Source organism: Engraulis encrasicolus, chromosome 9, assembly GCF_034702125.1.
Source record: "Engraulis encrasicolus isolate BLACKSEA-1 chromosome 9, IST_EnEncr_1.0, whole genome shotgun sequence".
In the NCBI taxonomy this organism is placed as follows: domain Eukaryota; kingdom Metazoa; phylum Chordata; class Actinopteri; order Clupeiformes; family Engraulidae; genus Engraulis; species Engraulis encrasicolus.
Window position 1 is genome coordinate 21,238,281 of NC_085865.1, and position 27,500 is coordinate 21,265,780.

General features: G+C 43.1%; 1 protein-coding gene across 1 annotated transcript in view; it reads right to left on the reverse strand.

Moving 5' to 3' along the window:
- Positions 1 to 27,500, reverse strand: part of lama1 (laminin, alpha 1) — a 94,184-nt gene that overhangs the window by 22,340 nt on the left and 44,344 nt on the right. Inside the window, exons 19-38 of the mRNA XM_063207560.1 lie at positions 27,134 to 27,345; positions 25,750 to 25,856; positions 22,027 to 22,207; positions 20,268 to 20,404; positions 19,623 to 19,856; positions 19,106 to 19,249; positions 16,757 to 16,936; positions 15,865 to 16,050; positions 14,311 to 14,438; positions 13,811 to 13,931; positions 12,084 to 12,224; positions 10,136 to 10,254; positions 8,650 to 8,736; positions 7,873 to 8,066; positions 5,550 to 5,692; positions 4,759 to 4,857; positions 4,373 to 4,484; positions 3,562 to 3,718; positions 439 to 649; positions 1 to 75 (exon numbers count right to left, since the gene is read on the reverse strand). The exon at positions 1 to 75 is cut by the window's left edge and continues 42 nt beyond it. Of these exons, the coding sequence (XP_063063630.1) occupies positions 1 to 75; positions 439 to 649; positions 3,562 to 3,718; positions 4,373 to 4,484; positions 4,759 to 4,857; positions 5,550 to 5,692; positions 7,873 to 8,066; positions 8,650 to 8,736; positions 10,136 to 10,254; positions 12,084 to 12,224; positions 13,811 to 13,931; positions 14,311 to 14,438; positions 15,865 to 16,050; positions 16,757 to 16,936; positions 19,106 to 19,249; positions 19,623 to 19,856; positions 20,268 to 20,404; positions 22,027 to 22,207; positions 25,750 to 25,856; positions 27,134 to 27,345 (2,968 nt within the window). The remainder of the gene's footprint in view (positions 76 to 438; positions 650 to 3,561; positions 3,719 to 4,372; positions 4,485 to 4,758; positions 4,858 to 5,549; positions 5,693 to 7,872; positions 8,067 to 8,649; positions 8,737 to 10,135; positions 10,255 to 12,083; positions 12,225 to 13,810; positions 13,932 to 14,310; positions 14,439 to 15,864; positions 16,051 to 16,756; positions 16,937 to 19,105; positions 19,250 to 19,622; positions 19,857 to 20,267; positions 20,405 to 22,026; positions 22,208 to 25,749; positions 25,857 to 27,133; positions 27,346 to 27,500) is intronic.

The window sequence follows — 27,500 nt, forward strand, 5'->3', positions numbered from 1 at the left end:
AGAGAGGAGGTCCTGGGCCAGGGCCATCTGTGATGTCACTTCCTGTGTCTCATTCAACACATTATCCTTCAGAGTCTGGAAGAATCAAACATCACAAATTAAACAATGCCATTAAAGCAAAAGATTTAGTAATTGATTGTTGAGACAGTGTCACTAAACAGTGTGAAAAGCTGTGGTTTTCTCTCCTTGTCATCACAAAAGTAAATGATGAAAAATGCACTTCTAATGCACATGAATAGTTGATGTGGAATGCCATCAAAAATGTCCCACCAAAAATGTTATTTTGAACCATGTAATCTATTCATAACCATTGCAAAGAATAACACAATTCATCATGATCCAAAATCAGTCACAGCTTGAAAAAAATATTATTGATTTTCACATTGCTCTAATACATAGAGGAACACCTCCATCTAGTGGCCACATACTGTAACTCACAGTGTACTGCTCTAGAGTGGCGTTGATGACGGTGACCAGCTGTGTGGTCTGGTTGTTGCGATCTCTGGCCGTGGCGATCAGCTCTCGGGCCTCCTGCAGCCGCTTCGTCTGATTGGACAGCGCCGTGGTGACAGCATCCAGCTGAGACTCGATGGCCTGCCTCGGCTCCCCGATCTCTTTCTGCACTTTGTTGAGGACATTTTCAGCATTGCTGCACACAATAACGCAACACAGGTTACTTAACTTGCATGGATGCATTTTCATATTCATGTCAATTCTACTTTTTGTGCCTTTGTCTCTTTCAAGAACCTTCACAGGACCACACAATTCTCTTCTTTGATTATTCATTCAATTATGTGGTAACACTTCCAAATAAGGGGCCATAATTAACAGCAAAGTATCTACAACCTAATACTTTAATAAGGGTTAATAATCATTACTTAACTCAACATTAGAAACATATTCATTGTTATTAATGCTTATGTCAAACATTAGCAAGCAGTTACTTAACTATTAGATAACTATTACCTTGTGTTATAAGTTCATAGCATAACAATTATTTAACTAATAGATAAGTAAGGGTACAGTAATAGTTAAGTAGCCATTAGGTCATACTTAACTAAGGACCAAAATTAACCCTTACTTACAAACCCCAACTCCGATGAAGTTGGGACGTTTGGTAAACAGTGAATAAAATCAAAATGCTATCATTTTCAAAACATTCAATCTATTCATTAGATGGAGAATAGTGAAAAGACAACATATTAAGTGTTAAAACCGAGAAAAAATATTGTTTTGGGGGACATATGTACTCATTTCTAATTTGATAAATCCAACACGTCTCAAAAGAGTTGGGACGGGGATCAGTGAAATTTAGTAAACATCCAAATAAGATAAAACAACAAAGAAGAACATTTCAAAATGGATTGTACTGATGGACAATATGGGTGTCCAGGTATAAGATCACCACCGAGAGGCTGAGTCACATAAAGATGCAAAGGGAATAATTACCATAGTTATTACATACATTTTTGAATTCCCTTTGATTTACCACGATTGAGTGTATATAAGACATATTTTTGTTAATAAAATCATTGTATAGGTCCATGACATCATGAAATATATATTGGCTGTAGTCTCACTCTAGCACTCCAGGAATTAGAGCTATTGAAAATTGACCATATTAAGAATGCTTAATGCATGAAAATGATACAGGGGGTGTAACATTCTCCTAAGCACCTGAGCTCACTTGAAATAGACCCAGAAGACATGGGAAACTGTCCTTTGCTTACAGAAGTCAGCAGAAGTTGTAGAAGTCCATTCTTTTTGACAATAATAGAGCATTGCACATCCTGTGCTACAGTGAAAATGGACCATCCAACTTGTGTTAGTGCTAGCTTCAAAAGTCAGCCTCCATGATGGCATGGGGGTGCAGTAGTGCATTGGTTAAGATGTTCTCACTCATCTGTAGAGTTAAATACAGTGCTGAATGGTATAAATGGGTTTTAAACAGTACGAAAAGCCACTCATGCATTATATTTTGATGGGAGATCTTCGATTACTGCCACATAGTAAGGTCAAATTGCATTCTCTCCTATGTTTTAGCAGTTTGGCTCCATCATAAGGACCAGCAGAGATAAAAATGGTGGGTTTTTGGTCAAGACCTGTCACACTGTAAGCACTACAGAAAGGAAAACATTGCAAAACATGACAAGGAATACATCACCATTTAAGCTGGTGAAATCATGTCACAAGATAGGAATTAACACTGTTTTTAATATAAAATCATCTCATCGGTTAATGTATTTAACTGTTTAAGTGTTGTCTTTTGTTTTGTTTTTAGTCTTCCTCGACATTTGCTGCCATTTATTGTCCCCGTCCCAACTCTTTTGAGACGTGTTGGATTTATCAAATTAGAAATGAGTACATATGTCCCCCAAAACAATATTTTTTCTCGGTTTTAACACTTAATATGTTGTCTTTTCACTATTCTCCATCTAATGAACAGATTGAATGTTTTGAAAATGATAGCATTTTGATTTTATTCACTGTTTACCAAACGTCCCAACTTCATCGGAGTTGGGGTTTGTAATACAAAAGTAAGGCATAACTAATGATTAAATAATACCGAAATATTGTTGTCTGTAGATTGAGTACCCATCATGCACTGCACTTCTTGGAGCTAATATTCTCAAACATTAACTTAATTATCACAAAGGAATGGTTTAGTTTCGCTTCAAAACTATTACTCTTCATAATGCTCTGCATTTATTGTAGGGTTATTACCATTAAAACTAATAAATGGTACATGAAAAAATTACATCTCATCACCCCACCATCATTGAGAAGTGTACGTCCAATCCTTGCTATATAATGGCTCCTGTTGCCCTTAATACAGTGATCTGAATGAGTGAAAGCTAGACGTCACAGTAGATTAATTACCTAACTATTAGGTATGCGCAGCCAACTCTATTATAAGGGTCCCAAACACCAATATCTATGGATTAATTAACCATTAGTTATCCGCAGCCAACTCTAATATAAGGGTCCCAAACACCAATATCTATCCATTAATTAACCATTAGTTATCCGCAGCCAACTCTAATATAAGGGTCCCAAACCCCAATATTTATGTATTATTTATCCATTAGTTATGCCATACTTTTGTATTAAGTAAGTGTTAATTTTGGTCCTTAGTTAAGTATGACCTAATAGCTACTAAACTATTAACTGTGCCCTTACTTATCTATTAGTTAAATAATAATATGCTATTGTTATCTAATAGTTAAGTAACTGCTTACTAATGCTCAACATATGCATTAATAACAATTAATATGTGTCTAATATGGCGTTAAGTAATGATTATTAACTCTTACTTAAGTATTAGGTTATAGCTACTTTACTGTTAATTATGGCCCCTTATTTGGAAGTGTTACCAATTATGTATTCATTAGGTGAATATTCATTAGCTGTGTTTATAATGAGGTGATGAAAATTAGAAAATTGACGTTTGAGCTCCACATTTTGCCTGCTTGACTCACTGTACTATCTAAAAACTTAATTGAAGAGGGCTTAATTGGTTTTGATTTCTGTAACGTCATGTAAAGAAGCCTGGTGACTGACCTGAGTTCAGTGAGTGCTGAGGCGTTGGCACTGTGCAGGCTGATGTTCCTCATCTGGTGCAGCATGGCGGCCGCCTCCTCCTGCAGAGCGCTGCTGTCCTTCACACTCATCTCCTCACTGGACGACTCATTCAGACGACCCACCTCCTCCTCCACAGCTGAAACAATCACAGCAAGGCAGATATAGGAGTTATTCCCTTTGCGTAGAGCCTATGGTTTTACCTTATTGTCACCAAAATTGTAATGACAAAGTCTTAATCTGTAAGTTAAGGCTCTTGGTTATGTCATAGCAATGTTGTTATGATGCAGTTGTGTCTGCAATGAGCAATGAGTGAACGGGCCCACCGGCAGACCGATCTGCGAAAAGAGACTACCACGTATGATATTTCTGTTTATATGTAAGATATACAATAGAGTATGTGCAATAATATGTCATGCAGTGTATAATGTTGTAATAGTGGGTTCGTTTTCATGACGTTTTTAATTCCAAATTAATAACTTACAATTAAATAGTTCCGTCGGGTTTACTTTGATCTTTCATTTAATTCCGAATTGTGAAGTGCTTCCACAACGTTTTCAAAGTGGAATTAAGCTTTATTCAGAGTTAATTCTGAATTAAATGTAAATGTAAATTTAGCCAGTCTGTGTTAGAGTGGTATTGTACAGTAGAATACAGTACACGTATTTCATATATTTATCCAGGGAAACTACAATCATTTATTTATTATTCCACAAAAACAATTAAAAGCACCTTCCACCTGGTCCTAGTATATCTACTGTGGGTAGTAGACCAAACAACAAATAACACTTACCTTTGATAGCCGCATGAGTCTTATTGATGAAGTCCAGCAGCTGATTGCCCCGTGCAATGCGCTCCCCTGATGTTTCCATGACCTCATCTCCATATTTGGACACGGCATTAGCCTGCAGCACATAACAAAAAACGAGCAAAGGTCACAGATGGACAGGAATACCCTGATTTCCCCTTAGCAAGAATAAGAGGGTGGTATAGCCTATAGTCACGGAACTGAAATCTGACATCATCAGCCTGTACTGTAACACATCACAAAAACATCAGAAGCAGTGCTTTCACTGAGGAATTGAGGAATGTCAATATAAGCAGGCATATGGTTGAAACCTGAAATCATCCAGCACGTATGTTGTAATAATTTGGCGTAGGTCCAGGTGGAGCTCTTACCTTCTCCTCAAGGTCACTGATTTGCATAGTCAAGGATGTCATGTTCAACTCTGCAACGTTCAGCTTATGGCTCACACTGTTCTCCCAAGACATCTGGACCTGAAACAAACAGATTGAATGAAGCTGAGTACTACTGTATGTTTAAAATGATTGGTAATGCTCACACTGTGACAGGCTTGTTTCCCGGGACTGCAGATGGCAAAAACGAGGAGGGGAAACGCGCACTTGAGGTGGAGACAAGGAGGTGCTCAAGAGCGAATTGCAATGCCCTGTCAATTTGTGCATGTGTAGTGTCAAATCGGGTAGTAGCACTGCTTTAACTGTGCGATTTACTCAAGAGGCATGATCAGGATGTCAGTCAAATGCAAAGAAATCCCGCACACTGTCCATTCCACCAACAAACTTTAATACAACTTTACTTTACCTTTACCGAAACGTTGTATTAAAGTTTGTTGGTGGAATGGACAGTGTGCAGGATTTCTTTGCACTTGACTGACAACCCCCCTGGGATAACATCCTACGCACCTGCCCAACTACAGAGGTGTGCAAAAGCGTCTTTGTTGAACTATGATCAGGATGTCAAACATTTTTTATTTTCTTGCAACCCTACGATTGCACATCGCAAGCTGGTGAAATCGCACATCATTACCCCATGCACACTTCACGATGCAAGACTCACGATCGACCTCCGATTGAGAAAGAAATTGGCCCGACTCCCAAAAAGCCAATGTGCAAGTGATAAATCGTGGCAAAATCAGGCCAAAAGTCGCACAGTGTAAGCCTGGCATTACCTGAATGTCCCGGGTCTGGTTCTCCAGAGACACCAGTAGGCTGAAGGGGGCCAGGATCATGCCGGTCAGGTTGACTGAGGAGATCAGCTCATCCAGAACGTCCATGTCATCCAGCAGCACCCCCGTGCACTCATCATCACAAGCTGCGGACAGTAGAGTAGAAAACACCACATTTAATACAAGAGACACATGTTGGTACAATATATCCATATTGCAGCATTGGCCTACAGCACATAACAAAAAAACAATCAGAGGCTGAGCTGTTTAAACAGACAGAGAGGAATACAGCGGTTTCACCTAAGCAAGAATAAGAAGGCGGTAGCCTATAATCACACAACTGAAATATGAAATCATCAGCTAGCCTAATAAACCAGCCTAAATGGATTGGATGTCTAAAAACATTTTGCCGTCCAGCAGTTGTCGCTGGTTTTCCAGGCTAATCATCAGCCTGTAACACCTCACAAAAACATCAGAAGCAGTGCTTTCACTGTGGTCCAGTATCGACCCCTGTACACCCGTTATCACAAGCTGCAGACTGAGAGTAGAAACGAACATATTTCATGTAAGAAACAAATGATCGTAAAGTAGCACACCTGTGCAAGAGCCTGTAAAAGCTGGAGACAGCAGGAGAGTAGAAAACAGCACATTTCATAAAAGAGACACATGATAGTAGCATGGTCTTTCCCTACCCTTGTGAAAATACTGTGTAGGGAAATAAATAAATCAAAAGATTTTTTTTTTTCATTCATTGCAATTAGAACAATGTGATCAATAACCGTGATTACCTGATCACATTAATGTAATAATGATTAACGCACTAAGTTTGACAGTCCTATCAATAATTGAGCAGATGCTCAGAGATGGCCAGGCTATCGTGATAGAGACTAAGGAATACATCACAATCCCAACATCTGCAGAGATGTTGAACATGCAAGTACAAATTACAAGGCACAGCAACCAATTAGCACAGACATTGCCATATCATCTCTGCTTCACACATGAGAACAATAACGATGCGCTGCATATTAAACGAAACACTTACTCTAAACAATGAGCAATTGACCTCAAAAAACAAGAGCCCATTAATAACTTAGGAGTGCACAATGATTAATAATTGTTGCAATCGAATCAAATTACAGTGTTCCTTTGTTAATGAATAATTCACAAGTTATTGCTCTATATTTAAAGCACATTTTAATGTGTTTATCCCCAGAGGCATATGTTTTTCTTCTTTTCCATTATGTATTATGAATTGTTAATAGTATTAACTGGGATTTTGTGGATACTGAGATTAGTAGAATTAATGTATTCTTTTGAGTAATACAGTTTTAAAGGTCTATTGGGGACTATATCATGGACTGAAAGGAAAAAAAGCTCTGAGTGCATGCTGTTTTTTGGTTCAATTAAAATGCCTTTGCATATTGTTGTTATTGTCTGGGCTTATTTAAACTTGGCTTTGGCAGCTTGGTAGAATCATTTCAGACTTCCTCCTCTAACTGATGTGTTTACAGTCACACAGTACACAGGGAACAAATATGGAAAATAAAATAATATCGAGGTCCAGTTAAGCCTGACTCAAGCTACACGACTATCGGCCCGATTCTCGGCTGAAAACCCCCCTACAACAATCGGTGGACCGTTACCCCCCAGGACCACCGCAAGGGATTGTTGGGAAAGATTTCCTCGTTGTGTGCGACGTTCTAAGATAGAACTTTGGCTCAAAGAGTTGCCGATCGCAAATTGTAGAAATCAAACAGTGTTTGATATTTGTGACTAGAAATAGAACGTCGGGCATTGTCTTTTCTTTGTCATTGTGCTTGCGATTGGGGATAAGATTTGACCGTTGCGATTCTCTTCTAGAGTACGGTGCACCCGACGTCAAAATAGGACACACAATCAGGAGTCGTGTAGTTTGAGCCTGGCTTAAGTGTACCTACAGCATGACTCAACAGTGAAAACTGCGTTTGTCGTCATTTGGACTTTAGAAATGCTGTGAATTGTAGTAAGTATTCTATTACTGCTCTGTAATATTCAATATTCCTCCTGTGCAGTGTCTCAATTTAGAAAAACAGTCTCAGCCTCTATCATGAGCTGTTTGTTTCATGACATATCTCTGGTTGAAATACACAAACACTTGCAAGACCAATCACCCCCACCCCCCGACACACACACACACACACACACACACACACACACACACACACACACACACACACACACACACACACACACACACACACACACACACACACACACACACACACACACACACACACACACACACACACACACACACACACACGCACACAGGTCAGCTACTCACAAACACACTGGTCCTGGATCAGCACGTGTCTGGCCTCACACTCCTCGCAGGTGTGTCCCCTCACGCCCACCTTGCAGTCGCACTTGCCCGTCAGGTGATGACACACCTGGCTGAGGGAGCCCGCAGCGCTGCACTGGCATGGCTGACACTGGCCGCCAGGCTCTGACGGGTTGCCATAGTAACCCACTGAGCACCTGAGGAAAGACGATGTGGCAACTTTGAAAAAAGAAAATGATGTCAAAATGTCGTGGACTATACTCCTAACTACTGGCTGAGCCCAACATATGCAAAGGTGTATTATACATATTTACAATATTTTCTACCAAATGCAAATCCATATTTCTAAACATATTTCTTTCATTATTTCCATTCATATGCCAATGTATTTAGTCTATTTCACATAATGTCTACAAATGTAGTTCCAAATGTAGATTGTCATAACCACCTCTCTTTAGAATGTATACTCTGGAAAAGGAAATATAGCATGTGTCAACCACAACAGTTTAGCGTTAAGTTTTAGTGCCATTGAACATGCTGACATAATGAGTGACCCATTCAGGTTGCACTGTCCTGAGTGTCACCCTTGAGGTAAAGGAAGTTCTTATCTCTTATCTCCTAACAACCCAACACATGTCTGCATGGTCATGGTCCTGTGTTCTGAAACTCTCTAATGAGTCACCACATGACCTCTGACCTCATCACATGCGCCCTCAGGGGGCATCACATGACCTGTTAACCCCAATGACGCATTATCACGTTGACCTTTAACCCCCTCACCTCTCACAATAGCGTCCCTCGTAGCCGGCCTGGCAGGCGGTACAGCGGTAATCCCCAACGCTCTCCAGCACACAGGAAGGACTGAAGCTGCAGACGAGAATAGAATAGAATACATAAGAACACAATAGAACACGGCAGAACACAATAGAATAGAACAGAATAGAATAGAATAGAATAGAATAGAATTTATTGTCATGTCTGCATGAGATTTCTCAGTCTCAGTGTTTGTTTAATACAGTACATATGGGGACATGAAGTGAGAAACAGTCACTCCATTACATAGAAACATACACCATACATAACATAGCTCATCACATCTACCGTATCTCCTCCCTCTTGCAATGCACACCGGCATACACATCCTACATCACACTTTCCATCTGGTTTTGAAGCATATTAACTATTAGGTCAAATTAGTTTTTAAAGACATATAAAAGACATCAACAACGACTGTCCATCAGCAGAACAATTCTAGCTCAGACAGGAAGTACTGAAGTTATTAAAATGAAAAAAAGGAAAAATCAGCAGTTGAAATACTGAGAAAAAGGAGTTAATTACACACCTCACTGGCAGCTGGGCCTCTTTATAATACAGTGATTAGACGGCATTGACATCCGATTATGAAGTTTGAGTGAGTGTGAAGACAACATCTGGACTCTGACATGGCAGTCTGTCTATACATCTGCTGTTGTTATTCGCTACAGCTGTTTGCTGGCGGTCACATTCTACAGTACTCGTTCATTTCCACTACTTAAACACACACACACACACACACACACACGCACACACACACACACACACACACACACACACACACACACACACACACACACACACACACACACACACACACACACACACACACACCTCACTGAGCCTCGTGCCATGCGTTTCAATTTACTGATGCGGAGTTCAAGTTACTAAATCACTCAAGATACCACACTGCCCCCTGCTGGTGAAGGTGTGCAACTGCAGCACAAGAGTCACTTGATCCTCATGACATCAGGTGCGGGCTATCAGTTTTCCTTCCGATGACGAACACAATCACCTTTGCCTTGGTTTAAATGGGCCAAAACAAGGTCAGCGAGATGTGGTGTGTGTGTGTGTGTGTGTGTGTGTGTGTGTGTGTGTGTGTGTGTGTGTGTGTGTGTGTGTGTGTGTGTGTGTGTGTGTGTGTGTGTGTGTGTGTGTGTGTGTGTGTCTGTGTGTGTCTGTGTGTGTGATTATGTGTCCCATTATCACATACCCTGAGCCCAGACTAAACTCCACCCTAAACTTATGATTTTTATTGCCGATTTTTATTTCCACAACCTTGTGTGTGTGTGTGTGTGTGTGTGTGTGTGTGTGTGTGTGTGTGTGTGTGTGTGTGTGTATGTGTGTGTGTGTGTGTGTGTGTGTGTGTGTGTGTGTGTGCGTGCGTGCGTGCGTGCGCGCGTGCGTGCGTGCGCGCGCGAGTGTGTGTGATTCTGTGTGGGGGTTGTGTTACCTGTTTGTCTGGAGGGGGCAGGCACAGAGGGAGCAGTCGCTGATGCTGCCCCTCACCGTACCGTAGTAGCCCTGGGCACACACATGGCAGCGCTCACCCGCAGTGTTGTGCTGGCAGCCCTGGTTAACGGAGGAGAAGAATGAGAGAACAGAGAGAGAGAGAGAAGGAGAGAGAGAGGGGATGGGGGAGATAGAGAGAGAGAGAGAGAGAGAGAGAGAGAGAGAGAGAGAGAGAGAGAGAGAGAGGGAGGAAGAAAGATAGAGAGAGAGGGGGGCATAGATAGAGAGAAAGAGAGAGAGAGAGAGAGAGAGAGGGAGAGAGAGAGAGAGAGAGAGAGAGAGCGAGAGAGAGAGAGAAGGAAAAAAAATAGAGACTGTCAACAACACATGGCAATGAGACCAAAGGAAATGGGGCACAAAGGCAGCGTCTGGTTCTCGGGAACAACCTGCGCTCAGCTCAGGGTTTGAGGGGGGAAAACTGCCAGAATAATGGATTGCCTTTTTGGGCCGCAAGGAAGCTGGCTGTCTTTCTTCAAAGGGAAATGAAAGCAAAATCTAAACCTTTGTCATACTGCGTCAGGCTTTCCTGGCGGCAGTTTAAATGGAGTCAAACAGTCAGAGGTCGTCAACGTGTTGAGAAACATGCAGGGACCTGTGACATATGATGGATTGCATTGGAACAGAGCTAAAGCTTATGCTAATAAAATAACAAAATATAAGTTCTAAGAAGCTTGCAGGATATTCACAAGACTATAAACATACACATGAAAGGTTATGATGAAATGTTCAGGTATGTACTCACACTGACTGCCCTGTGTGTTGTAATATGTTACCCTATACCAGGGCTATTCAATTAAATGTCAAAATTCAATTAAATTCAATGAAAAATATCTGGGACACTTCATTGAAGTGGAGGGTCTGGGGGTCCTCCCCCAGAAAGTTTTGCATTTCTTAGATGTAATTTCCTGCATTTCAATGTCCTGTGTCCCGTTTCAGCACGATTAAGGAACCCATACCTTTATCTCTAAATTTTGAAAAAACAATTCTGTATTTCTATCTTGAGGGGGGCCAGAACCTTGCTGTCCAAGGGCCGCATCTGGCCCAAGGGCCGCCATTTGAATAGCTCTGCCCTATACTATTACTGAATGCTAAAAACCCCTATTCAGAAAGTGATAGTGCACTTGAGAGTGCAGTCATGGGTACGTCTATGAAATCTATGACGACCATTTTGAATCACTGCCGAGCTTTAAATTTGCCATTTTATGAGTCTTGCGTATACAGGCTCTTTAGAAAGTCTCAATAGGAGCTTTACATTTCTCATGCTGACTTAAATGCAAGTTTTGAAAGACAGAGAAACAATGGGCAAGGTTACATGCATAGAGTATTCCGGTCTCAAATGCAATACTTTCGGTATCTAGTTTACAGTAAAACACAGAATATTCTGTTTACACATGTGGAACAGTGCTCTGCAACCGGAATATTTCCGCATGGCCACATTTGGAATGAATAAAGAGTTTACATGATTCTTGTGCAAATGCTTCCATCATTTCATTTAAAATCAGAACATTGCTCCCATGTAACTGTGATCAGCATGACTAAACGTGGGCTCAAACTACACGACTATCGGCCGAATCTCAGCTGAAAACCCTGCTTACGACAATCGATGAAACGTTACCCCCCAGGATCATCACAAATGACTGGCATGTTTCCCCCATCGCGTGCAATGTTGTAAAATAGAATTTTGTTGGTTTGAACAGTCGCCCACCCCATATGATAGTTTGATATTTACAACTCAAAATAGAACATCGGGCATTGTGTCCAGGCTTACGATTGGAAATATGACTGTCAGTTGCGATTCTCTTTATGTGTGTGGCACAACCCAACGTCAAAATTAGGTACAATTTTAAAGTGGTGTATTTTCAGTGCAGCTTTAGAGCGCGTGACATTACCAGGCACTCTCCGGTCTCCAGGTCGCAGGCCAGGCTGTGGTTGTTGCATCTGCAGGGCACGCAGGGCTGGATGAGCGGCCGGCTGGCTCCCTTCATGTTCAGCTCCGACACCGGCTGACGGTAGTACCCCGGGGCACACTCCTGGGAAACACACACAGACAAACAGGACACGTTACATTACAGCAGGGGTCCCCAACCTTTCTGGGTCAGAGGGCTACCAAGGCCTACCTGAGGGCTACTGAGAGCTACCCGAGGGCTACTTTTATTTAAAAATCCTCTACTGATGTCTTGACATCATTCCCAAATCACACTAGATTGAATAATAATTTGTTTACAAGTTATAAGGAAATATTCTTTATTGGCTATGAAGAAATAATCTCATATTTAAATTAAGAAAAGCATTAACTGTGACTAAAATCTTGTAGTCATGACTGTTTAATAACATCCTTGGTGGGCACCTCTGAAGCTCCTGGAGGGCTACCTGGCGCCCGCGGGCACCACGTTGGTGACGCCTGCATTACAGTGAATTACACTCCTAACTGAAACACACACACACATAGGACAGATTGTATTCTATTGCACTAAACTCCTGAGGCAAACGTTACATTTTAGTCCTGACACATGTGCGGACACACACAGGGACAGACGTACTCACACACACACACTCGACACATTACATTTCATTAGATTATGTTACATTACATTACACTTAGCTGACACTTTTATCCTGAGACACACACAGACACACACATAGGACACAATGGTCCATTTACTGCTACATTCTATTGAAAGTCTGTAGTCAATAAACCTGAGTAAGTAGTTCTCCTGACATCCATAGTGAATGCATCCCGTTGCAACATCCGGTATAAATATGAATGCCATAGAATGCTTATGTTTAACAAACTGCTCTGCACCAAATTGCTCTGAGTTTGTTTGACTGGCCTTTTTATTGCACTTTCCCAAAGGTGGAGGACGTCGGAGGTCCCAAGCACAGTGGAAGTTAGGAGGCACTAGAAGCAGGACAGGACACAGCTCTCCCTCCTGCCCCTGCCCCACCTGCCCCCTTCCATGCTCCACTCCCTACCCCCTGACATGCCCTACCAACATCCCCCCATGGACACACCGCCTAACTGGGCCACATACTGAGTGAGAGTGGGAGTGCGAGGCGGGCGGATACAGTATTGTGGGCACTGTAATGTTTTATGAGCATACTGGTGCAGAGAGACAATGCCAGCAAGCCTATAACAGCACCAGCATACAGAATTATTGCTTGCAGTTCATTGGGACTGCACAGACTTTACAGATGGCTTGTTAATTAAAAAAAGTTTGTTTCTTTGTTTTATTAAGAAGTTTTGCAGGGATGAAATCCCCATAATGATGTTTCTCAAAGTCTTCCAGACCAAGAATTGCTTCCCGTCTAATATAGTGTAAAAAATCTCAAGGACCTCTCTCCCCTTGTGAGGCTAACAGGGTTGTATATTTAAAAAAATCACAGCAAAAATTCACAGTGCAATGCAATGCAATGCCAAGTAGATGACAATATACTACATGATATTTAAAAAATGCATCGCATATTATTGGTAAAAAGAAAACATTGTAAATATACAGAAAAAAAAATCTCAGGCCATTTAGATTTTGAGAGACATGGACCTTGATCTACTGACTGTGTACTGGGTTTCTTAGTCAATGTGTAGATGTGTTGAGAGGTAATGGGCTGGCAATCTCACCTGGCAAGATAGTCCTGCGTATCCACGTGGGCACTCACACATCTCGATCAAGCGTGCCGTTTCTGTGCCCTCTGGCTCATCTTCAGCATCCATCGCCATCTCCATGCTAATGTTTGCAATCCTAAACAAACCATGAAACATGTAACCATTAGGCCAGCATTGACCAAGGTTAATGGCATGGCTTGCCTGTGCTTTGTTTCCATTGTGCATTTTTTAAAATCTTTTACACTAGCATCCCTCTGTGGAGCATTTTGGTCAGTGTGCGGGTATACAGAATTTACAGTAAATAGCTTTGCAAATTAAATTTGTCTACTTACTTAGAGACAATGTTATAAACTGTATAATGTCTAATGTGTAGGGTTCATATGTAGGCCAACAGTACATTTCTACTGCCAGTACCACATTGCTGTAAAGGTATAGCAAATGCAAAATGATTCAATACTGAATTTAAAGTGACAGGAAATGTATGACCTAGGACAGAAAGTCGTAAGTATGCCCACCTGCTCTGCTGAAGGCCAGTGCCATAAGAGGCCTTGATGATGATGTACTCGATGTTGCTCAGGACGGACATGAAGTCTGAGTGGCTCACTGGCTTCTCAGAGACAGAGTTGAAATACTTCCACTTGTGCTGTTAAAGTAAAATATACAATAGTTAGATCCGGTCGAATTATTTCACAAATTGTAATTGGACAAGATGCGTTCTACACGTCACTAGGAGTGAGGGTATCCTCCAACACTCTATGAATGACTCTTCACATCTAATAATCACTCCGCGACCAACGATACAAAGTAACCGTAACCAACGTGGTGCGCGTTGCGCAGCAACCAAGGACAATAACTGGAACTATTTTTCCGGAGCGGAGGAACAAGCAAATAAACAATCAAATAAAGTAATTAAAATAATTGAACATTTCTTTCAATGAACTAATTGTGTTGGCAAAGGAACTGTTGTATAAAAGCAATATAACACTCGTGGTCGTGAGGTTTTTCTGGGACACCCTCACGGGTGTAATTACCTACGGCACTCAGCCTGCGGCTTCGTGCCTGCGGCGAATCACACCCGTGAGGGTGTCCCAGAACAACCTCACTCCCACTCGTGTCATATTGCTTAAATATAGAAAGTTTAAGCGGCCGTATTTACACAAAGAGCTAGACCTGGTGAAATGAGGCATTAGGTTTACACAGCCCCTCGTATATTGTGAAATTAGTATTTGTCTGTAACTGCAGATAAAGTGTGCAGTAAATGTTCATAGATTAACTGGACCCTGTGAAAAGTCCAATAATGGTACACATATTAATAGAATGACAATATTCCATCACACTGACAAAATAATAATATTCTCCAACCATAGTGTTTCAGAATATGGTTTTCAGTCTAAAATGCTTCATCTCTTCTCAACAATGTTCCCTTCCTAGGTGAAAAAATATCTTCTTAAAATGTCATATTCACCCACTTTCCAAATAAATAACACACATTGAGCTGTACTCGTAGACAAACATAGGTCCGTAAACATGTCAAAAGGTAAGCCTTTTATGTATTGGCGCCTTGTCATCTTATCTTAAGCCTATCACCCAGGTGTGCTACTGCTTTTCATCTTCCAAGCGTCACATCTTTTTTTCTGGGCCTTTAGTATTCTACCCATTCTCCTGACACAGAGCTGATGCAACACAGCATAACCCCTCTAAACATGCACACGCGCAGATAAAAAATAAAACATGTTGAAATATGGTGAGGAGTGACAATGCTGTTTGGGAAGATCATGTAAGGAATGATGAATAGAATCGGAATGCATGACAGGAATGTTTTGGGTAAAATGAGGCCAATTCCTAAAAAAATACTTCATCACTTTTGTGACATGATGAGGGATGCAGTCTATAGCTCCATAAAGCTCACGTTTCCCCACCACATTGCCAAAACCCTACAAGCTTTTGAAAAAACACATTCCATGGCTTAACTCCTACGAATGAGCTCCTTTTGAACTGGTTTGTGAAACTACACTGAAGTGAGGGGGAGAACAAAGTGTCATAGACAAGGTAAGTCAGCAGACACTCACCTCAGTTAGAGGAACTTGTTGGCGGGTCTGCACGGCATTGTGTGGTGTGGGCATGTCTATGTAGATGACCAGCTTCTTCAGGTGTCCTCCTCGGATCAGCAGCTGCGGCTCGTAGTTAGTCAGGCCCTCAGCAGCCTCAGCGTAGTACACTAGTGAGTAGGACAGCTTCCCACCGTAGGACAACAGCTACAGGGTGACAAACAAACACAAACAAAATGTATTATAATGAGATGAGTCATCAAGAAGTCGTTACAACACACAATTATACTGCACTAAATTTCAATTGCAATTATTTTAATGATTTGATTTTAATGATTGGATTTCAATGACTTTAAGTACAAGAATTTAAGATACCACATCAGCAGTCGCTAAGGAAATACTGAAAAACAAGAGCTACCATTCAGACAACAAAAGCTTAAAGGGGTATGCCACTATTTTGGGGCTTAATACAGATAAAATCCTTGGCCTGGGTTTATATAGGTGGTAAAGTGTCTTATTTTTCATGCAAGCCGTTGTCTTTCACTAGCTTAGCCATGTCGCTAAGCTAGTGAAAGTCAATGGATCCATATAGCATGGATCCATTGACCTTCACTAGCTTAGCGACATGCTCCCTCTTTTAACTTGTCTTAAAGCAAGACAACGCTTCACATGAAAAATAAGACACTTTACCACCTTAATAAACCCCTGCCAACGATTTTAACTGTATTAAGCCCCAAAATAGTGGCATACCCCTTTAATCTGAAATCTGTATTTTATACAAAATATCTTGTAGATTGTACAGTCTATGCATGATATATTAATGGCCAACTTGGTTTTACTTGTGAAAGGCATATAATGCAGGAATAAGCATATAGCGACACAGTATATTACTGCATGTGTTCCTGTATCTCACCTTGTGCCCCTGGAAGTGTTTGGGCAGTCTCCAGTAGAGGGGGCCGGTGAGGGAGGCGTTCTGGAGCTGCCGGGGGTCCAGCAGCATCTCTCCGTCCTGCACGTACACCCCCTCCAGCGAGCCACGCAGGTTACTCTGACTCACCACATGGAGGCGCTCTGGGTCAGGCCCCAACGTCAGCTGATGAACCAGAGAAGGAGAGAGGAGTTTGGTGAGGGAAGCACAGTAGAATAGATTTATTAATATGCATACAAAGTTATTCTCAGTGATACGCAGACAAAGAGAGAAAGAGAAAGGATGAGGAGAAGAGAAACAAAGGGAAGACAGAAGAGGACTGTGACAGACCAAGATGTCAAGATAAGTCAGACACAGAGAGAGAGAGAGAGAGAGATAGGTAGATAGATAGATAGATAGAGAGAGAGAGAGAGAGAGAGAGAGAGAGAGAGATAGATAGATAGATAGATAGATAGATAGATAGATAGAGAGAGAGAGAGAGAGAGAGAGAGAGAGAGAGAGAGAGATATTCACATGTGCTGTATTTATTTACAGACAATCTCATATCTCATTAGGGATAGACCATACCAAAGCACTATGACATCTGGGTCTCATCATCTCAGAAACATCAACAATCCACTTACAATGGGCGGCACAGAGATCATATCTTTAGCAGAACAACAGACAGAAGTTATTAACACCAGAACCCTAATCCATCAAAACAAGGGCTGGATTCAAACCCCAGATAAAGAGGCCTTTCCACTAATTTGCTTATAATGAACAAGCCAAATGAGATGGAGTCAGCCTTCAACGCTTTTGTTTTTCTTTATTCTTGTCACACCATGTTAATATACTTCTAATAATACTCAGCATAACCACAATAGCATTAGCATAATAAATGTAACGCCACTGTGTCACAAAAGCAGAGCAAAGCCTGAGCTTTTAAGATAGGCCCCATTTTAATAACTGCCAACTTATGCATGACATCTCTGTGTGTACTAGATTCCCTAAATGAGTGCATTACATGTGTGTCCACTATTCAAATGGATAAGGTATTATGTATTCATATAACTTATAAAGTATATATCTAAAATTTAAATCTAATAAGACCTGAAGTCCTAGAAACATTTCGAGATTTTGCCCAGAAATATTTTAGGTGTAAAACATGAAAACATGAAAACATGTAAAACAAAGATGTAATGCTTGGGAAAAAGAGCCACCCATAACAGATTTATGTATTAGTGAACACACTATTCTATTCTTATATTATACTATTATATCAATTAAGGGCAGTATTACTTTTTTCAATATGTCTAATTGGTGTCCTTTACATGCCATGTCTACCCGACAACAAAATGGTAATAAGGAATGACCTTCAGACAAGTCGTCATAGCAGAGCGAGTCGTGACCTCTGCACATTACAGACCAGGCCAAGAGGGAGAGAGATCTCTTGATTGGGCATCAGAGAGCAGAGCCCAATCAATGTCTCATCTCATCGCAGCCAATTAAAGGCCCTTAGCCCTGCACTGGGGCCTCGGAGAGCTAGGAGGGGTATTTACACACGCTGCATTTTAATAGCTCGCGCTTGAGAGCAATTAAATGTTTATTGCTCTGAGAATAAAACAGAGATGATGATGATGATGATGATGATGATGATGATGGTGTTGAGGGGGAGGATTATTAAAATGATGTGTATACTCTACTTACATACAAAATAAGTTTTAAAGTTTGTGTGTGTGTGTGTGTGTGTGTGTGTGTGTGTGTGTGTGTGTGTGTGTGTGTGTGTGTGTGTGTGTGTGTGTGTGTGTGTGTGTGTGTGTGTGTGTGTGTGTGTGTGTGTGTGTGTGTGTGTGTGTGTGTGTTTGCGTATACGTTTGCGCGAATGTGTATGCGTGCGCAAATGTGTTTGTGTGCGTATGGGTGTGTGTGTGCACGTTGGCATGAGTCCATAAGTGCTTCCCCATAAGCCTGTACAGTGTATACTTATTCCAATACATTTCAATACTTAGGTACTTCCACTTCAGTATGGTATTAAAAGACCACTTATAGAGTTCAGATGCAACCCCCCCTAACTCCATTTCTGAAGACCTGCACTTCTATATTTTTAGAGAACCCCGTTGTTGGTTTGGTTTACATTCATGTACTTGATGATACATATAAATAGTTATATTACATAAATAAAATAAAAAATATGCAATTTTGATAGCTTTGTATTAAATAAAAATGAATTAAGATTATTTTCTGAAAAGGCACTTAGGGGGTTTTGCATCTGAACTCTTCACTTATACTTCTACTCAAGTCAGATTTGTGATATAGGGCTTGTACTTGTACTCCACTCCTCCAGTCTCTACTCACCGGTATCCTGACGAGGCCCCCCATCTCCTCGCACTCCGTGGACACCCCGAAACAGAAGCAGGGGCTGCAGCCAGCAGGGTTCTCCGATGTCAGGCCAAAGGTGCCCACCTTGCACTCGTCACACCCGCCTCCACCCACATTCTCCTGAAAACCACACAGGTAACATGGCACATGAGAAACTTACTTTACACTTGTTTACACTCATTTTGAGTTAAAATACCATATGATTTAGATTAATGTCTTCCTTCATCCAAATTCAGGGAAAAAACACAACCCTGGATTTGAATACCACTTTTGCAGCTAAAATATTACCCTTTCCATGTATGCTATACTGTAAAATGCAATCAGTTACTATTTCTGCCCTCTTTTCTTTTCCTCAAAACAGTGATGGGATACGGTAATATCACTTATCATGCAAACCTGGCTGTCAAATGCTGTATGATAGTCACTGCCCTGCATAAATCCTTTGTGCTCCTGGTGAACGTGGGACCGCCATCATCATCATCATGGTCCTTACCTTACAGGTGCAGCTGCCCTTCTCCTCGCAGCCACACACGCCCAGTGCCGCGTCACAGAACTGTTCTTGGGTGCCGTTGACGTTGCAGTTGCACGCCGTGCATTGTGGGAAGCCCTTGAAGCCCAAGGCACAGTGGTGGCACCTGAGGCCTTCAAAGGAGTCCAGGCAGGGGCACTGGCCGGAGGTCAGGTTACACTGGGGGGACGAGGAGCCTGCCTCACTGCACTCACATGGCTACAGAGAGAGAGAGAGAGAGAGAGAGAGAGAGAGAGAGAGAGAGAGAGAGAGAGAGAGAGAGAGGAGAGAGAGAGAGAGAGAGAGAGAGAGAGAGAGAGAGAGAGAGAGAGAGAGAGAGAGAGAGAGAGACAGAGACAGAGAGTGTGAGAGCAACAGAGACAGTGAGACAGAGAGAGAGACAGGGTGAGAGAGAGAGAGAGAGAGGGGGGGGAGAGTAGAGTACTTGCATTCATACAGGTGTCTCAGAGTACAATGTGTGTTTCATCAGTATAATTGTGGTTCTTGTGTGTAACGTGTGTGTGTGTGTGTGTGTGTGTGTGTGTGTGTGTGTGTGTGTGTGTGTGTGTGTGTGTGTGTGTGTGTGTGTGTGTGTGTGTGTGTGTGTGTGTGTGTGTGTGTCTAGTCTACCTTGCAGCCAGTCATGGCATCGTGTCCCCAGTATCTGTCTTCGCACAGCTCACATTTCTCCCCCGTGGTGTGAGGAGGGCAGATACACTCGCCGGTCTCCGCATTACAGTTGCCATGGGTGTGGGCACAGTCACAGGCTGACGACAGCAACAGGAAATAAACACTCAGGTTTTAAACCCTTTCAAAACTCAACCACGAAAAAGATCACACTGTCAAACTTTGAACAATGTTTTGGGGCAAGCCCATTTAGTAAAACGATTGAATCAAATATAGCTGCAAGCAGCAATGCGGGGCCAAGCAGTAAATTTGCCAAAGTCGCCACGGCAACAGAAGGGACTGCAGCGCCCCCTTTGGCCCAAAATGTTGGCAATGTTGGTGTGCATTCCTTGGAGGGGAGTGTGATCACATAATCCAAGTTTAGTTTGAATCTGTTGAAGAGCTGCCGAGATATGAGCTCACTTTCTGTTACCTGTTGGTGGCGCTAGAGAGTTTGAGCTTGGGGTCTGGATTTTTTTGTGGGAGGTCATGGGATGGACTAGTATGTGTGCAAAAAATCCTAACAGAATCTGACTAACGGTTGCTGAGATATGACCTCACTTCCTGTTTTGCCACCTTTATGACAATTTTGATTGGCTGTCACCAGCAAACGATAAGAGGTGTCCAAAATTCTTTAAATACCCTAAAGCATATCAGTCCCAAGATGAAGTGTACCCTTTTGTAGGGCATTCTGACCAAAATTGTGGTATAAGTAGCAGTTTTATTGAATTTCACAAAATTCAAAATGGCGGACTTTTTTCTTCTGTTTGACATGAAGTCATATAGTGCGTTGGATTCGGCTTGGCCCAAGGATTCTAGTGATAGTATTATTTTCAAAATTAGGCATACAGTGTAAACGCTACAGGCAAAAATGTAGCTAAAAATTTGACCTGTTGGTGGCGCTACAGAGTTTGAGCTGGGGATCTGATTTTCTTTGTGGTAGGTCTTGGGATGGACTACTATTTGTGTACAAAATCCCAGACTAATTCGACAAACGGTTGCTGAGATATGACCTCACTTCCTGTTTTGCCACTTTTATGACAATTTTGATTGGCTGTCACGGCTGAACGATAAAAGATATCCAATATTCCTTGAGACCCCATGTGTAACTCAGTCCAGAGATACTACATACCAAGTTTCGGGCGAATTGGTCAAAAATTGCGGGAAAAATAGCATTTTTATTGAATTTTACAAAATTCAAAATGGCGGGAAAACTATCCTGGCGGAAAATGACGTCATAGAGTGCGTTGGATTCGTCTTGGCCCAAGGATTCCAGGGATACCAAGTTTATGAAAATTGGCCCAGCGGTTCAAAAGTTACAAGCAGAAATGTACCTGCAACTTTGACCTGCTGGTGGCGCTAGAGCGTTGGGATTGGGGACCTATAAATCGCTGTGGGTAATGCTGAGACTGTCCCTAATGTGTGTGCCAATTTACAGCATTTTCCTACCTACGGTTCTATGGGCTGCCATAGACTTGCTAAGGAGAAGAAAGGTGCCTAGATAATAATAATAATAATAAGCAGAAAACCTACTAACTCTATAGGGGCCTTCGCCAGCTTCGCTGCTTGGCCCCTAATAAAGTAACAACTTCTTATCTTTGCCCATATCTGCCATACAATGGCAAGGCTGCAACATAATACTGTGCAAATGTGTGATATACAGTAATTTGTGTGTGTGTGTGTGTGTGTGTGTGAGTGTGTGTGTTTGTAGGTTACGCCTCACCTGTGCAGCCTCCATCCTTGAAGTTGAAGTACCCCTGCTGGCATCGATCACACTTGTCACCTCCGACACCTGTGACGCATTGGCACCGCCCCTCCTCGTCACACACCGTCGAGGTGGAACCTGATTGGTTGCAGTTGCATGTGACACACCCCTTTCCACTCAGAAGGCCATGGAAGCCCACCTGTGACAAACACACAAACACACACACACACACACACACACACACACACACACACACACACACACACACACACACACACACACACACACACACACACACACACACACACACACACACACACACACACACACACACACACACACACAGTGTATGAGACACATTGCAAAGCCAGAAACATTGTATTTAGTGTCAGACACATTGCATAGGTATCATTTAGAGTCTGCCTTTCCAAGTCATCAACAAATTGTCCAGCGCACATTTGATTGTAATAGGCAGGTTGCACCCATACTGCCTGTTGGGCTGTTTGGTAGCAAAGGGGATTAGAAAATGTCCCTCCCAGGTACCCATCTGGGCCTTGACCGCAACCAAATTTCACGTCGGTATGACGAACCTGCCTATTCTCAATTGTCCCTGGTGCAGATAAATCTGTATCCAATAGAAAACGAGCTCTATCCATACGTCATTGAAATCAGTGAATGTGATTGGATGGTGTTGTCCGTTTATATACAGTGACAGTAGATACATGGTTGATGGTCCCAGTCTTAGCTCTGGCAACTTCCTTCCTTTTTGCAGCTTTTACCCATGATCGATACGATTACTGATGAGGTTTGACTGAGCTCATCTTTGTCTATGAGTGTGATGAAACAGCCTGGCCAGGCAATGTATTGTAATGCACAGTGTGTCTACCTCTAATCAGTGTCAATGCCTCCTAATCATGCTGCTAGGAGGTCCCACAGTCCCACCAGCTAGCCTGCTCTCTGCTCTCCCCATTAAATCACTTCATACAGTCTGCCAGACAGACAGACAGGTTAGAGAATGCTACAGTCTGAAAGACAGGCACACAGACAGGCAGACAGACAGACAGACAGACAGGTTAGAGAATGCTACAGTCTGACAGACAGACAGACAGACAGACAGACAGGTTAGAGAGTGCTACAGTCTGACAGTCTGACAGTCTGAGAGACAGACAGACAGGTTAGAGAGTGCTACAGTCTGCCAGAGGGATAGGCAGGCAGACAGACAGACAGGCAGACAGACATGCTAGACAGGATAGACAATGCTACAGTCTGCCAGTATGGCAGACAGACAGGCAGGCAGGCTAGAGAATGCTAAAGTTTTCCAGACAGACAGGCAGGCAAGAGAATGTTACAATCTACCAGACAGACAGATAGACAGACAGACAGACAGACAGACAGACAGACAGACAGACAGACAGACAGACAGACAAACAGGCAGACAGGCTAGAGATGCTACAGGCAGACAGACAAACAGATACACAGGCTAGACAATGCTACAGTCTGCCAGACATACAGACAGACAGACAGACAGGCAAGAGAATGCCAGAGTTTTCCCGACAGACAGGCAGGCTAGAAAATGCTACAGTTTGTGAGACAGACAGAGTAGAGAAAGCTTCTTATGCTAATGCGTTTGATGACTAATGAGTGTAATCTCAGAAGTAAAAACCCTGCAACTGATAAAAACTTTTCATTTCCATCCCGTATTGTATCATGCGCTGCTGTAGAGGGAGAATAGTTCAGGGTGATCAATCGAAACCCTAGTGTTCATGTTCTGAAAGGAGCGACGCGATTTTGGACACGAGAGATTAATTAGCTGAAGAGACATGGTGCAGATATTAGGATAACTTTATCTGCAGAGAAGATACAGCATTTATTGCGTCATCCAGTAGATCTATTTGGAGGAGCTTTAGAAAGAGGTCTTTGTGTGTGTGTGTGTGTGTGTGTGTGTGTGTGTGTGTGTGTGTGTGTGTGTGTGTGTGTGTGTGTGTGTGTGTGTGTGTGTGTGTGTGTGTGTGTGTGTGTGTGTGTGTGTGTGTGTGTGTGTGTGTGTGTGTGTGTGTATACACATGGTCATGCATAGATATACATAGTTATTCACATGCATACTTAGTTGAAGTATATGTGCATGCTTGACTACTACAGAAGTATGTGTTTGTAAATGAGAACTGTATTTTCTCCCTATTGTGTGTAGCCTATGTGGGATCATGTGTGCATGTGTGGAACTGTTTTATGCTGTGCCGGGTATGGGTGCATGTGAGCATATCTTACATGCATGTCTATCTGTGTCTGAGAATCTGTGTGTGTGTGTGTGTGTGTGTGTGTGTGTGTGTGTGTGTGTGTGTGTGTGTGTGTGTGTGTGTGTGTGTGTGTGTGTGTGTGTGTGTGTGTGTGTGTGTGTGTGTGTGTGTGTGTGTGTGTGTGTGTATTTGAGTGTTGAAGGTGTGTTGTGTATGCATGTCCATGTACAGTATGTGTGCATTTGAGTGCTTGTGTGTTGGGCACAAATATGTGTATGTCCCCATGAGTACCAATGCTGGACTGCCACCAGTGGGGAGGGGGGAGGGGTCATTAATTACAACCCAAACAGCACTCCAACAGGAATATTTATCCGCTGGCCTCAGCTGCGGAGCCTCATCCGTATTTATTATGCCGGCATGCCAACACACACACACACACACACATGCACACGCACACGCAAACGCACACACCGGCCACAGCATCCTGTCCAAGGCACACATGGGCCCCTACGGTCCACTGGAGCTCCTGGCACCTCCAGGAGAGGAGGGAGGGTTGGGGAGGGGATCGCCTGGCACCTCTTACCCCAGCCCTCAACATCTGACACTGGGCCAGGCAAGAACATCTGCACCCCGCATCCACCATGCTCCACCCTGCCCTCCTCCATGACTGAGCCCCTCTCCTCTGCATCCTTATCCACATTCTGTACCCCACTAAGGGCGCTGTTGGACTGGTGAGCGGTTTGGGGGTGCGCGGTTGGCACGCTGACTGGCAGGCAGGCTGCTGCTGGTGGGGTGAGGTGGTTGGTGGGCCATGCGTGCGTCCGGTTATCCGTTCTCCCATCCGTCCACCCGTCCGGCCAGCCGCCTTGCTACGCTACTCGCGCTGTCCAGCCGAGTGTGGAAAAACAATCTGAGCGTGCTAATGGAGAGCGAAAACATTTGGGGTGGCGAGCAGCTTGCGGGGGCCAGCTGGTGTCTGCTGGAACGCGAGGCGGAGAGAGGAGAAGCTGGCCCCGCACCCAGGTCCCTCTAATCAGGCAGCCTGGCCATGGGGGTGTGGCGGGCAGTGGGGTGTGCGTAGCCTGGGCGGGGTGTGGGGCCCCCCCACATCACAACACACAACACCACACCACTAAACTTATTTACAATGGAGAGATGGCCGGTAAAAAGGAGCACAGATGACATGAAGGTGACGTGATGGAGAGCCTTAGCGATGGAGGTAGGGGGGAGGTGACATGGGAAGTAGGAAGGGGAAGAGAGGTGCTTTGTTGTATGGGAGGGTAATGCTCGGGACAGTTCCAAAATAAAAGCCAAAATCATTCTAGTGATTAGACTGAAGTGTTACCTGTAATAAGGATGAATGATTATGGATGTGGACACAGATGGTTGTGTGGATAGAGGCACTTGGCCGTGCACACACTTGCACGCGTGCTCGCTTACACGCACACAGGCACGCATGCGCACACAGAGTCATTCAGTCACAACTAGCAAAGGGATTTTAGGGTACCTCACAGCGATCACACTTCTCTCCCTCCACGTGGTCTCGGCATGCACACTGGCCCGTCACCCCGTGACACACACTGCTCAAGGATCCATTTCCATGGCAACCGCAAGCTGGAAAAGGGGAAACATTAACATTGTAAAATAATCCTGGAATTGAATTCCAACAATTAGTCACAGTATGACTTCTTTGCAAACGGCACATTTGTTTTATCTGGTTTTCATCCATTCTACTGTCCATCATGTTAGATGTGTAGTTATGCATAATGGCCTGTAGATGTCGCTAGCACTCAAAAAGTGATTAAGGCCATCTACATGGCCAGTGTGGCCTGACAAATGCTTTCTGTTAAATCAATAAAACAATTCTTGACTGGTAAAAAAGGTAATACAAGCACACTGTTAACTGACACACAAAGACACATGTTCACATGCACACACGGTAACAGAGATTACTCTACTACTAAGGGCCTCAGTGTCGCGTCGCGTGTGAGTATGCGAGTGGATTTACACTGGAGAAGGATTACTCACCTACTCACTCACATGATCATGCATGGAACTAATGCTACTTTATACTAGTTAGCCTACTTTCACTCGGCATAACTGATCCTGCACTTTGGCCCGCTTAGGCCCCTAAGGCGCCTCTATCCGCACGGCTGGCTGGCTGCTGCTCAGGCTACGTCAGGCATGTCTTGACATTATAATATGGAGGCAGACCACACGGTCAACGGATCAATAAATCAATGCACTTATAAACAGAGCACTGACGATGCATTGATCAGAAGCAGATGGAAAATGTCCTCATAGGCAGAGCACAATAAACAAGATTGTATTGTATGTGCAACCTGTTACTACATGAGTATAATACTTCTGTAAAACCATATTCACAGAGTTTAATACAGGCTGCTTACATGCTGACACACACTGTCGTCCATTCACTTCCAGTAGATTATGCTGTCTTTTAGTTTCCAACACTGCTGCTGTGTCATATTACAAATGTGTTTATTAATTAGCTGAGATAAACCAATTTATACAAAACACTAACTACTTTGTTGTGCATGACTGATAGCCAGACGGCGTACACAAGCAAAAAAAACACTTAAAAAATAATTGGACACTAGATTCATAATTTCTAGCTTTATGTTTTGGTGAGCACTGATGAAGGCAGATCCCAGAAACATCTCTACTCTGTTATCAGGAAGAACAAAAAACTCCTTGTGCTCGACCTCAGTGTCTTTCTCAGTGAGCGAACCTGCTCTCACCAACTGTACTATTTGGGTCCATACACCTGCTTATTTCTGTATACGTACATATTGAGAACAACAATGTACTTGCTTCCATCATTCAGTATTTGGACATAATTCAGTCTTTTTTCCGCATCCGTCCACCCTCACCTTGGCAGTTCCTGGCATCGACAGCGTCTCCAAAGTAACCGTCCGCACACCTCTCGCAGCTGGGTCCGGCGGTGTGGCGGACACACTTGAGGCACTCTCCGCTGCTGGGGTCGCAGTGGCCCGGCTCTCTGGGGTCCACGTTGCCGTTACACTGGCACGGGACGCAGCCCTGACCCGGCACCGTGGGGTCACCGTAGTAACCGTTATCACACCTGGAGGCAAAAGACATTAAAGGGGATGAGTCCACGATAAGCCCCTATATTTGAGCTATAGGCTATAGCCATAGGGATCCAGGTTCGAGTGCGGTCTGGGTCATATCCCAACTCTGCCCCATCTCTCTCTCTCTATCTCTCTCTCTCTCTCTCTC